At 46.3% G+C, this 12,089-nt stretch overlaps 1 protein-coding gene and 1 long non-coding RNA gene across 2 annotated transcripts in view; both read left to right on the top strand.

Moving 5' to 3' along the window:
• Positions 1-12,089, top strand: part of LOC309522167 — a 233,678-nt gene that overhangs the window by 104,604 nt on the left and 116,985 nt on the right. The window lies entirely within an intron of this gene.
• The window catches only part of CNN1 (calponin 1), a 38,412-nt gene that overhangs the window by 18,716 nt on the left and 7,607 nt on the right, over positions 1-12,089 (top strand). The window contains exons 2-5 of the mRNA XM_082205174.1: positions 3,832-3,953; positions 7,191-7,257; positions 8,157-8,294; positions 10,612-10,722. Of these exons, the coding sequence (XP_082061300.1) occupies positions 3,832-3,953; positions 7,191-7,257; positions 8,157-8,294; positions 10,612-10,722 (438 nt within the window). The remainder of the gene's footprint in view (positions 1-3,831; positions 3,954-7,190; positions 7,258-8,156; positions 8,295-10,611; positions 10,723-12,089) is intronic.

Raw genomic sequence — 12,089 nt, 5'->3', positions numbered from 1 at the left:
AACCCGCGGCTCTTTTACACCTTTGCTGCGGCTCCGGGGCAGATACTAGCGAGGGGAGGAGGCGCATTGTGCGCCCCGACACTCCTCACTGTGGCAGGTGCTGTACTGGCTGTGACGTCGCATGGGGGCGGTGCGTGCATTAGTCACACACCGTCCTGACGTCACCTTCCCGCCCGCTGTCAGATCGCGGCTCCGGAGATATATTTGTTTTAAATGTCGCAATGGTTTTGCGGCTCCCAGTTTTTTTTTCCTTCGGAAACGGGTCCAAGTGGCTCTTTTTGTCTTAAAGGTTGCAGACCCCTGCTCCTGTCGGACACCACTCCACGTTGCTGCAAGCTCTGCTCGGCTTGCTGAACACTATATTCATTAGGTCTGCAACAGTTTGTTCTATGCTGCCTTCAGAAACAGAATGTGTTGTTGACAAACTTACCATTAACTTTTTTTAAAAAAGTTTGATGGAATTTGCAGCCTTATCTGTACAGTGGTGCCTCGCAAGACGAAAAGAATCCGTTCTGTGATTCTATTTGTCTAGCGGTTTTTTCGTCTTGCGAAGCAAGCCCATTGACGGATTAGCGGATTAGTGCTATTAGCGGCTTTTAGCGGCTTATCTGCTGATCGGATCAGCTGATAAGCGGCTTAGCGGCTTAGAAAAAGGGGGGGGGAACCCAGCAGGAACTCGCAAGACATTGTTGTCTTGCGAAGCAAGCCCATAGGAAATTCGTTTTGCGAAGCACCTCCAAAATGGAAAACTCTTTCGTCTAGCGAGTTTTCCGTCTTGCGAGGCATTCGTCTTGCGGGGCACCACTGTACATGCTTGCTTTGAGGTGTGCACAGAACCAAAGCCTTTGGTGGAATAGGCATTGTCACCCTCCTCATATTCCATGATAAGACAACCATGGTTGCAATCTTACGCACACATCGTTGGGACAATATTTTGCCAGGGGTGGGTAGCAGAAAATCAGGATATTGGCCAGGTTTGTACACCGCAAGAAGTCAGGTTTGTCTTAAAATGTGTTTTGCTCATGAACATGCTCCCGGTCTCCCATCCTGGCATATCTCAAAGAAGCTATATTATGCCTTGCCTTGTTTCAACCCACTATGATCAGCAAGCCAGAATTAACCCTTGGTTTTCTTTGAAACAAACACTCCGACTAGAGAGAACCAAGGGGCAGAATAGAGACCTATGTGGTAGGAGGGCAGCAGAGAGGAGCAAATCCTTTCCTATCAAACCATGGCTTAAGACAAATTTTAACTTGTTATGTCCAAATCTGGTCTTTGACAGCTTGCAATCAACGCTAATAAGAAAATTAGAAGAGCCCTTTCTTAATTCCAGTTCCACATCTTGGTCTGGGGGGTGGGGTTTGCCCTATTTCACCACCTGCAGTGAAATTAAAAGGTGAAGGCCCCACTGAAGCCTCTCTTACCTGAGTTGCATGCTAGCACCTGTGAAGCAGCAGTGGCAGGTTCCAGTAAGTGTCAGCATCGCCCTAGAGCCAGTGCACCAACTGGACTCTCGCACCTCAACCCCGACTGGGCTGGGCGAGCTGGGTAGCACCGCCAGAGACCTCCTTCTCGCAGGAACAGGTCACAGTGCTGTGGACTCACAGCTTAGAGCTGAGAGCACCGGATTCACTGTCTCAGTAATACAGTCGTTGCGCAGCAGAGTTTTGCAGAGTCTTGCAGAGTATAAACCACTCGGAGAGCAGCTCTGTAGAATATCTTCCTTTTATTCTATAACTACAACTATGATACAAAACTATATACAGAGCTGAATATTCTAAGCATAAATCAATGCTACACTGAGAGTCTGCAGCTGCTCTTAGCAGCAATCTTATCTCTAGGATCTCCAACACTCTCACTCTCTCTGATACACTGACTGACTGACTCTCTCTCACACACACACTGATATGTTGCTGGGCAGAATAAGTAGATAGGCAGGACACGCCTCCTCTTCTCTGGAGAGTCAGCAGAGACCATCAGGAGATGATCAGGAGATTCTTGGGTATGGGAGGGGTGAAATCTCCTGAGTAAGAACTTGTGGAGCCCTCTTGAGATATCACGAGATTTGAGCAAGATCTCGTGACATCATGCCAGAGCCACTTCTCTGTTCGTGGTGTGGGTCTGTAAGGGTACCACGTTTTTGGACTTCCACCATTGGCCTTGTCCTGGACTTCCACCACTGGCCTTGTCCTGCTTCCACATATGTCGCCATTAAACACCCCTGAAAATTATAGTGGAACCTTGGGTTGCGAACGTGATCTGTGTGGGAAGCACGTTCACAACCCGCAGCACCGCATCTGGGCATGCGCGTGACGTGATTTGGTGGTTCTGCGCATGCGCGAGCGCCGAAACCCAGAAGTAACCCGTTCTGGTACTTCCGGGTTCTGCGCGTCCGTAACCCAAAAACGCGCAACCCGCAGCGTTCGCAATCCGAGGTACAGGCATTCCAAAGAACAGAAGTGCAACCAACATACCAAACAATTTGCATCCCATCGTTGAAAAGTGTGTGTGTGTGTGTGTGTGTGCACGCGCACCTACAGGCACCTTCCCACTTGTGCATGACCACAAGCACATGACCGCTGATGTGCACACTGTTTTTGGCACTAAAAGGGGGGTGGGGCAGGGGCAGAATGGGGTGAACCGGATCGGAATGGACTGACGTGCAGTGGTCATGAATGGAACCCCAGTTAGCAGGAATTCCCCTGTATATAGAAAATTAGCAAAGAAATGAAAGCCAGCTTCAGTTTCACAACTCCTTGTTGCAGCATAGAAACTAGCTTGAACATACTTAAGAAGTTCAGAATTAAAGTGTGCAGATAGCACAATTTAAGGCAGAAATGAGTGCATTTGGATACAGCATTGCATGCAATATTGATTTGTTAATGTTGTGCAAATATTTTGCCTTTCCTTGGTGTTGAAAATGAGCAGATCTTGACCATAATGCTTCATCGTGATCCGAATTACTCCTTAGCTGTACATGAACCTTACTTCTCAAAGTAAACAATGAGGCCACCTCTGGCCAGGTAAGAACATAATGGTCCTGCTGGATCAGACCAAAGGGGGCCAATCTAGTCCAGCATTCTGTTTCCAGAGGGGGATTTAGGGCGGTGCACAGGGTGCTGAGCCAAGAAGACACCTTCCCACCTCCCTCCCAAAGCCTAGTTAGCCCATGTCCAGCTTTGGGATGGAGCTGAGAGGGCTCTAGGACCCTGCCAGAGCCTTGCACCTCCTTTCCAAAGCCCAGCACCTTGCTGAGCCAGCTTTGGGAAGGCAGCATAAGGGTTGAGTGTTTGTGTGTCAAATTTTGGCCTCACGCTGGGTGCCATATTACCAAGGTCCTCCCCTGCTCCTTCCCACAGTGACCACCTGCGAGATTGGCTGTGAGAAGCCCCACAAGAAGGAATCGTGAGGGCGATAGTCCTCTCTTGCTGCTGTTTACTCCCTATTGCATTCAGCGCTATGCTGCTTTCGATACTGAACGTAATATGTAGCTATCATCACTAGTAGCCATCGACTGTCTTTGTTGTTTGTTGTTTAGTCATTTAGTCGTGTCCGACTCTTCGTGACCCCATGGACCAGAGCACGCCAGGCACTTCTGTCTTCAGCCAGGCACTTCTGTCTTATCCTCAGTTAATTCTCCTAATCCCTTGCAAGCCTTAACAGGCCCTTCCCTGGAATGGAGATTGCAGCCTTCTGCTAAAAAAGGCTTTCCAGGTCTGCTGCCATTTGCAGGTGCAAATATGATCAAAAGGCTGGACATTAGCATCACTTTAGTGGCCAGAGCTTCACCAGACATTGGACCTAATTCCAAAATACTCTGTTCCTTTACAGCTAGCACAAAAATACGATCCCCAGAAGGAGCACGAACTGCGGCAATGGATTGAGGAGCTGACTGGGAAGCGCATCGGAGAAAACTTTATGGAAAGTCTGAAAGATGGAGTCATCCTTTGCGAGTAAGGAACTAGGGGTGGGGGACATGTCTGGTAACCTCCACGAGTCTTGGGTGCTTTTTTGAAGGGTGGGCACCAAAGAATATCACCACCCACACCCTGGCACCCAGAACCTGCAACTGTTGTTATGATAGACAAATTGTATGACAGGACCAAGCAGTACGTAACCTACAGGGAAAAGGTGCCCAACGCTGGCAAGAGACAACAGTTTAAGAGAGTTCATAGTGGGTTTGAATAATGCACACCCATGAGGCAAGGTGGGGCAGTTGCCTCAGGACATCACACTTCAGGTAACTGGAAGGGGCAGCAGATCCTGCCTCTGTGAAGCACACCCTACGCTTCTTAGGACGTGGGTGGCGCTGTGGTCTAAACCACTGAGCCTCTTGGGCTTGCCAATCGGAAGGTCAGCAGTTTGAATCCCCCCGACGGAGTGAGCTCCCATTGCTCTGTCCCAGCTCTTGCCAACCTCGCAGTTTGAAAGCACACCATCACAAGTAGATAAATAGGTACCACTGTGGTGGGAAGGTAAATGGCATTTCTGTGCACTCTGGCTTCCGTATAGCTGATTCCCTAGTTCCACTAGTGGGAGCCTGTGCAAAGGCACAAGGACTTTCACTAGTGCATTGGGGCTGCCCGTCCCCGTGTGCCCAGTAGCCTCCCAGTTGGCTCAGGAGGCTTGAGAGCACCCACAGAGCAGCGCATAGAAAGAGGAGAGGGAGGTTGTTCTGTCGGTCACGTAGAAATGCTTCTGTTGATGGACCATTTGTTTTAATGTATCATTGAGTTCCTCTGTAAGTGGCAAAAAGTGTGCATATCTGCCGGCCCCAGTCACAAGATCAGACACCATGTTCCAAGCTTATGCTTGGATCTAGTGACAGACAGTGAAAGAGCAGTCCCCTTGCCAAATTCCCACCCTGCCTCAATGTCTTTGCAGGATGTTTAAGGACAAAAGACGGGACGCGGGTGGCGCTGTGGGTTAAAGCTTTGGGCTTGCCGATCAGAAGGTCGGCGGTTCGAATCCCCACAACGGGGTGAGCTCCTGTTACTCTGTCCCAGCTCCTGCCAACCTAGCAGTTCGAAAGCACGTCAAAGTGCAAGTAGATAAATAAGTACCTCTCCGGTGGGAAGGTAAACGGCATTTCTGTGTGCTGCTCTGGTTCTCCAGAAGCAGCTTAGTCATGTTGGCCACATGACCCGGAAGCTGTATGCCGGCTCCCTCGGCCAATAAAGCGAGATGAGCGCTGCAACTCCAGAGTCGGCCATGACTGGACCTAATGGTCAGGGGTCTCTTTATCTTTACCTAAGGACAAAAGACACGCAAACCTTGGAGCACATGAGATGATACGCTGCTCTGAGGTCATCGGCTTGACTCTGCAAATAAGCTACACAGCTGAAGCATGAACATTAATGTAGGGTTGCCATGTTTCAAGAAGTAAAAATCCAGACACAAAAGTTTGTTTGTTTGTTTAACTTATATACTGCCCTATACTCGGAGGTATCAGGGTGTTTCGCAGAAAAGATCACAATATATAAAATCATATATCCAAATAAGAACAATAACCCAAGAACAACCCCCCCTCCCATAAAGAGCCACATTTTAAAAGGAAGTTGAGCTTTTTATGGGAAATTGACCGAAAAAGGCAAAGAGTGATACACACACGTCACACACTTCCTAGTTCTGCTGGCAAAAACCCAAAGATTTTGTCGATTTCTCAAAATTCACACACACACACACCCCCGATGCAAATTTCACTATTGGAATCTCGGGGAAAACTGGATGTGTGGCAACCCTAACTAACTGAAATTATGTTGATGGATTTTACAGAAAAAGTCCAGCTGTCATAAGAACTTTCAGGCCAGCCGCAATGCTAGGTTTTACATAAAATGTTCTGGCAACCAGCCCAGAGGTCAAACAACCTAGCTGATGGTTGGTGTTTCTCCCTGGTCGTTTGGCAACCCTACTCACAACCCCAGCCAATTGGCAGAGAGGTGGACTCGTTCCTGCTTTCCATGAGACTGCTTTACCTATTTATCATTTTGAATATTAAAAAAAAAAATTAAATCCCTTGACAAATGAGCTCAACACCACTCAAACTTAGAAAGCAACACCTGCCGTTCTCTTATTTCCCTCTAGCATCAAGCTCGATTTTTTAAAACTTGTCTTCCTCCTAAAGGTAGTTTGATAGTTGGAAAGAAAAAACAACAACTTAAAATTGGGAAAATTCAGCAATAATCATCAACAGGTTTTTGTTGAGAGTAGTAAGAGAATTTAATTGCCTTGTTTTAAACAAGAACATATCAGAAGATAATATAGCAATTGAATAGGATTGCTGTTCATCTTTTTATTATGTTTTATTATATTTTCTATGTTGTTGTTTTTTGTAACCATCATCTTACAGCTTGAGCAATGGATCATGCAGACCTTTATCTGATCCAGAGGATCTAGTTGTAAACTGAAAAGCAGCAGTATTCATTACCCAATTCTACAATAAGGAATGATCCCAGTGTTTCTATATAACAAGGAGCATTCTTTCTGCTGATTGTATTATAAGCATAGCTGTCAACGTTTCTCCTTTTTTAAGGGAAATTCCCTGATTCCGAATAGGATTCCTTGCAAGAAAAGGGAAAAGTTGACAGCAGTGATTATAAGTACATTTTAGGGCTGCTGCATATACAAGCTGTTTTCTGTACGGAGGTTCCCTGTGTATAGAAAAAGTGTGGTGTAGTGGTGAAGAGCAGTGGTCTCGTAATCTGGTGAACCGGGTTCGATTCCTCACTCCTCCACATGCAGCTGCTGGGTGACCTTGGGCTAGTCACACTTCTTTGAAGTCTCTCAGCCTCACTCACCTCATAGAGTGTTTGTTGTGGAGGAGGAAGGGAAAGGAGAATGTGAGCTGCTTTGAGACTCCTTCGGGTAGTTATAAAGCAGGATGTCAAATCCAAACTCTTCTTCCTCTTCCTCCTCCTCCTCCTCCTCTTCTTCTTCCAAAGTATGGTGTCGGAATAAATAATTTTTTAAAAAAATTGTCCAGTAGCACCTTAGAAACCAACTAACTTTGTTCTGGGTATAAGCTTTCGTGTGCATGCACACTTCTTCAGTACGGTGTGTTCTTGCATCAAAAGAGTTGCAGATTGGGAAGTCTTGAAGGAGAAACGCATGGCACATGAAGTAATCCTTACACTGAGCAGCACACACGACACTTAAGAAATAAACTTCTTTTTCCCATTTCTGTCTTTCAGCCTCATTAACAAACTCCAACCTGGATCTGTGAGGAAGGTGAACGAGTCCACACAGAACTGGCACCAGGTGAACATTGTTAGGATATTTCCGTTCCACCTTAAAAGGGAGCAGGCTTTGTGAGTCACAGAGTCTGCGCATTTCCTGTTCACAGGATGTTTATGTTTTTCTGTTGCTTTCGTTTCTCTCTCTTGGTGCCTGGACGCTGAAGAAGGCAGTCATATTTTTCTCTGTTCTGACCAACGCTGAATAAACTTGTAAATATGCTCTCCTGCGTGCATCTTTTGCTGTGCATTATCTGCTGATAAGAGCGTGCATCAGGTCTGGAATGTGGCAAGCTATTTCTGGACCTCGTGTCACTAATTGCTGATACTGCGTGTCTACGGGAGATCGATGGATGTCCGGAGGCGACGTGGGGCCATGATGGACTTTGTCTCCCTGGCAGTATCCCAACAAACATTCCCTCTATTTCATTGCTAATCCATGTATCTCTCATTAAGTTTGCCTCTCCAAATCCTGCTTTGGAAAGTGGAGTGGAAAAGGATGGACTGATTAAAAAAACTTTAATGATGCACCAGGCATCAAATTCTGCATTAAGAGTTCCTTGGCCAAGCTTTTTCTCTATGGCCATCAGCTTTATCTCCCACAAAAGGCTTCTGCACCATCACACAAAATAACGTGCCCCAATCACATTTTGCTCTTTGACTTTTGTCCATTATTCTTGCGAGCCTTGATTTAACAACATATGTGCATGTGTGGGGGAAAGAGAGGGCTTGAGCTAAAAAAAGGGTGCTCTCTCCAGAGAAGGGGAATATGTGAGAATCCGGCAACATCTGCATGGCCACAGATCTGTCTGCCACAGATCTATTGCCAATGGGGTATTTGTGGAAGGCAGTCATCGCCTGAACAAGCACGCTAGGGTAAGAAAAGACCCGGCAGATTATTCATTGGCCTCTCCTCTTTTACAGCTGGAGAACATTGGCAACTTCATTAAGGCAATCACAAAATATGGAGTGAGGCCCCACGACACCTTTGAAGCCAACGACCTCTTTGAGAACACAAACCACACTCAAGTCCAGTCTACTCTGATTGCTCTGGCTAGCATGGTAAGTGGCCTGGGACCCCAGCTGCCCATTTTTCCTGGTCAAAATGCAAGTAGCGGTGATGGAACAGCAATTAATAAGAGTGATAAAAGTGTTTCACAAACACGTCCTCAGTAATTTTTTCAGCCAACATCATCCCCATATTGTATATGATGTCAAGAGGACAGTCGCTTGACTGAGGCCACCTGGAGAGTTCATGGCTTAAGATAAGTTTCAAATAGGAGACCCTTAGTTTGTGGCTCTCACTGCCACTGGCTCTGATTCAATATGGGATGGCAGCAGAGATGGGCGATATCTGGTTTTCAGCATCGTGATATATCACCACCTAAACATCACGATATACTGATATATCACAATGTCTGAAATAAGGATAGAGCTGGTTTTCAACTTCATGATATATCACCAGCTAAACATTGCAATATACACTTGTAACTTGGAAGTCGAACGGAATCTGTTCTAGAAGTCTGTTCGACTTCCAAAATGTTCGGAAACCAAATTGCGGCTCCTACAGCCAATCAGAAGCCCCAGAAGCCCCGTCAGACGTTCAGGTTCCAAAAGAACGTTTGCAAACCAGAACAATCATTTCCAGGTTTGCAGCGTTCGGGAGCCAAAACGTCTGAGTTCCAGGGCATTCAGAATCCAAGGTATGGCTGTACTGATATTGTCACAATGTCAGTAATGAGGATGGAGCTAGGTTGGCTTCACAGTTGGCATTGGCTGGCTTCACGGTTTCCCGCACATTGTGATTTTTGCACACACACACACACCCTAGGCTTTGCAATATATTGCCACATCAAAAATTATGAAATGGATTTCATGGTATGGACTTTTGGAAAATATATCACTATATCGCCCAGCTCTAGATGGCAGCAACATGCATTAGCAATGTCACCTATATGCTGTGCACTAGTCTACGCTTGTTACGTTTGCTCAGTCTTTGTCCCTTTCCCTTAAAGGGCAATGCTTATTTTCCTCTCTGACACTGGTGGGCAATGGGAACTCTCAATATCTAGAGCTTACCGTACTTTTCCGTGTATAAGAGGCCTCCATGTATAAGACACCCCCTATTTTGGGAGACTAAATTTAAAGAAAATGAGGGGAGATGGCCCAAAGTTGTTGAGCTTTCTTTTAGGGCGAATTGCATGCACGCCATCACCCCAGGAGGGTTGTTGCTGGGGGGCTAGCAAAGTGGACAGCCGCTCTCCCCACGGCGCTGTGGGAAACACTCCCTAGAGCACACACCTCCCGCAGCGGCATGGGGGGGGATTGTGTGCCTGCCAACCAGCACGCAGCCCCCCTCCCCCCGCCACTATCCATGTAAAGGACGACCCCAGTTTTTTGACATGATTTCTGAGTCAAAAAACTTTGTCTCCTACATGGAAAAATACAACATGTTTTGTCAGCAAGGCTCAGCCCCAGAATGTGTCTGCAATTTAAGATCCTAAGCCCTGGAATATAAAGTGAGCTTTTCCTCCCACAACCTATTCCCACCCTTTTGGAACTTAAGGCACAGAGATTCTAGGACAGGTGACCACCTCTCATTTTAAGAAAAGCCTCTTAAGTGCTGAGGCCTGGCCCATCCGATCCAAGCTACAATAAGCCCAGCAGGTCTGAGCAAGGAAAGCCGCCTGCTGGTCTCAGCAAGAGTTCAAAGAAGAGCCCTCCTCACTCTTGGAAAAGCAGAAGCTTCTGCTATATACCTGAGAGGACAAACTTGCATCTTAACTGTTATGTACTGAAGTTCTCACCCAGGGCCAGCAGGGGGATACTGTAGATAGTTATGCAAATAAGGGATCAAAATAAAAAAATTCCTTCCAGTAGCACCTTAAAGACCAACTAAGTTAGTTCTTGGTATGAGCTTTCGTGTGCATGCACACTTCTTCAGATACACTGAAACAGAAGATACACTGAAACAGAAGATACACTGAAACAGAAGTATCTGAAGAAGTGTGCATGCACACGAAAGCTCATACCAAGAACTAACTTAGTTGGTCTTTAAGGTGCTACTGGAAGGAATTTTTTTATTTTGACTATGGCAGACCAACACGGCTACCTATCTGCAAATAAGGGATCGAAAATGATGTTCAGTGATTGGAAAGTTTTAGAAAATTGTTACAGTTACGTTGTACTGGAGCTCTATATAAGCAGGCTGACTGAACCCTTCAGTTCAGTTCTGTCCTGGCCTGTGAATAAACAAGAGCTGTTTGAAGAATTGCTGTGTCGTCTGATATGTTCACCCACAACTTAACATTACCCTTTAGGCATTAGCACAGGGCAAGGGCAAAACTTGAAGGGATTTCTGCCTCTCGCTTTCCTACAGGCCAAGACGAAAGGCATCAAGGTGAACATGGGCGTGAAATACGCTGAGAAACATCAGCGCAAATTCCTGCCTGAAAAGCTGAAGGAGGGACGGAACATCATCGGGCTGCAGGTATGTGACTCCAGAACTTCCTACTGATTTATTCAGTAGGGAATTCTTCCCAACAGAAGATAAATGGACTGCAAGGACCATTAGTGTAGTCATGCCCAGGGCCGGATTTAGGTTTGATGAGGCCCTAAGCTACTGAAGACAATGGGGCCTTTTATATGTCCAGCTGTCCTTTGTCAACAACAAATTGTTGCTGTTTTTTGTGTTTAATATATGCTATATGGTAACTTATGGACCTAAAGCTATAAATTATCTAAAGCCATTTGCACATGCTGCCACCCTGGAACAGCTCCCTCTCTCTGAAACTCAGACAGAGAGAGGTACAGTGGTACCTCGGGTTACAGACACTTCAGGTTACAGTTTGTTATGGTAAAATCTGGGTGCGTGAGGGCACAGCCACCCAGCTCGTCGGACAGAGTCCGCGGGTCCTAGCGGAGAAGAAGAGAGCTCAGCCGGACTCAGGAGCAAAATACGAAGATCCGAGTTTATTGCGCAACAGGTTCAAAATGGCATTGAACCCCGAGTATGGGGTGACATAGACTTTTAAAAGTTCCCTCCATAACCCAGAATACAGTGCAGGAAACGTCATGAATACATTATGGGAAGGTCATGTTTCGTGAATTACATCATGAATACATTACACACGTCATGAATAGATTATGGAAGGGGTGGGATTACATTCATTACCATTTCAGATGAGGGAGGGGGAATATGCAGAGGAAGAAATATACATAGATAAACATTTATTGAGTACCGGTGGTGGCAAGACAATGGGCTTGAGATATGCATCGTCTGCCACTTCGTATTGCCCGGAGGAAGGGTTTAGCGAAACTATCTGACAGGATTAAGAAGTTCCTGTGTACGTGTCCTGTCGCTTCAGGGATTATGGAGGTAGGGGTCACATCATGGAGTCCGAAGAGAGCTGAGTTGAATGACACCAAGAGCAAGGAAATCAGAGTTATGGTTGATTTTATATCAATTTCTAAAGGTTTCTATGCTTTCCGACCTATTCCGTACCGTTGATCAAGATCGGAAACGGAACGGATATATTGTAGCAAGAATGGATACATTGTAACAGGATTTTGACAGTTTTACGAGGTCCCTGGTTTCGGATCCATTGTTCTCGCAGTGGGGGGCCGTCAGCAGCTTGTCAGGAGTGAAATGAGGCGTGCAGGAGCTCCTTGAGCTAGCTTCTGCAGAATGAATGCATGGCTGTGATTGGCCAAAGCGCGGCCATAGGAATAAGCGGGGAAATAGGAACACCCGGTCCACTCGTTCTAAGTATGGAGCGCAGATAGGTATAGGAAGAGATAGGGGAATATTTGAGCTTATTTCGCTTGTGGAAGGAAGAGAGAAAGGGGGGTCTGGGA

This window comes from Podarcis vaucheri, assembly GCF_965113315.1.
Source record: "Podarcis vaucheri genome assembly, chromosome: 17".
Taxonomy (NCBI): domain Eukaryota; kingdom Metazoa; phylum Chordata; class Lepidosauria; order Squamata; family Lacertidae; genus Podarcis; species Podarcis vaucheri.
The sequence above is the reverse complement of the archived record's forward strand: the minus strand, read 5'-3'. Positions and strand labels throughout refer to the sequence as shown.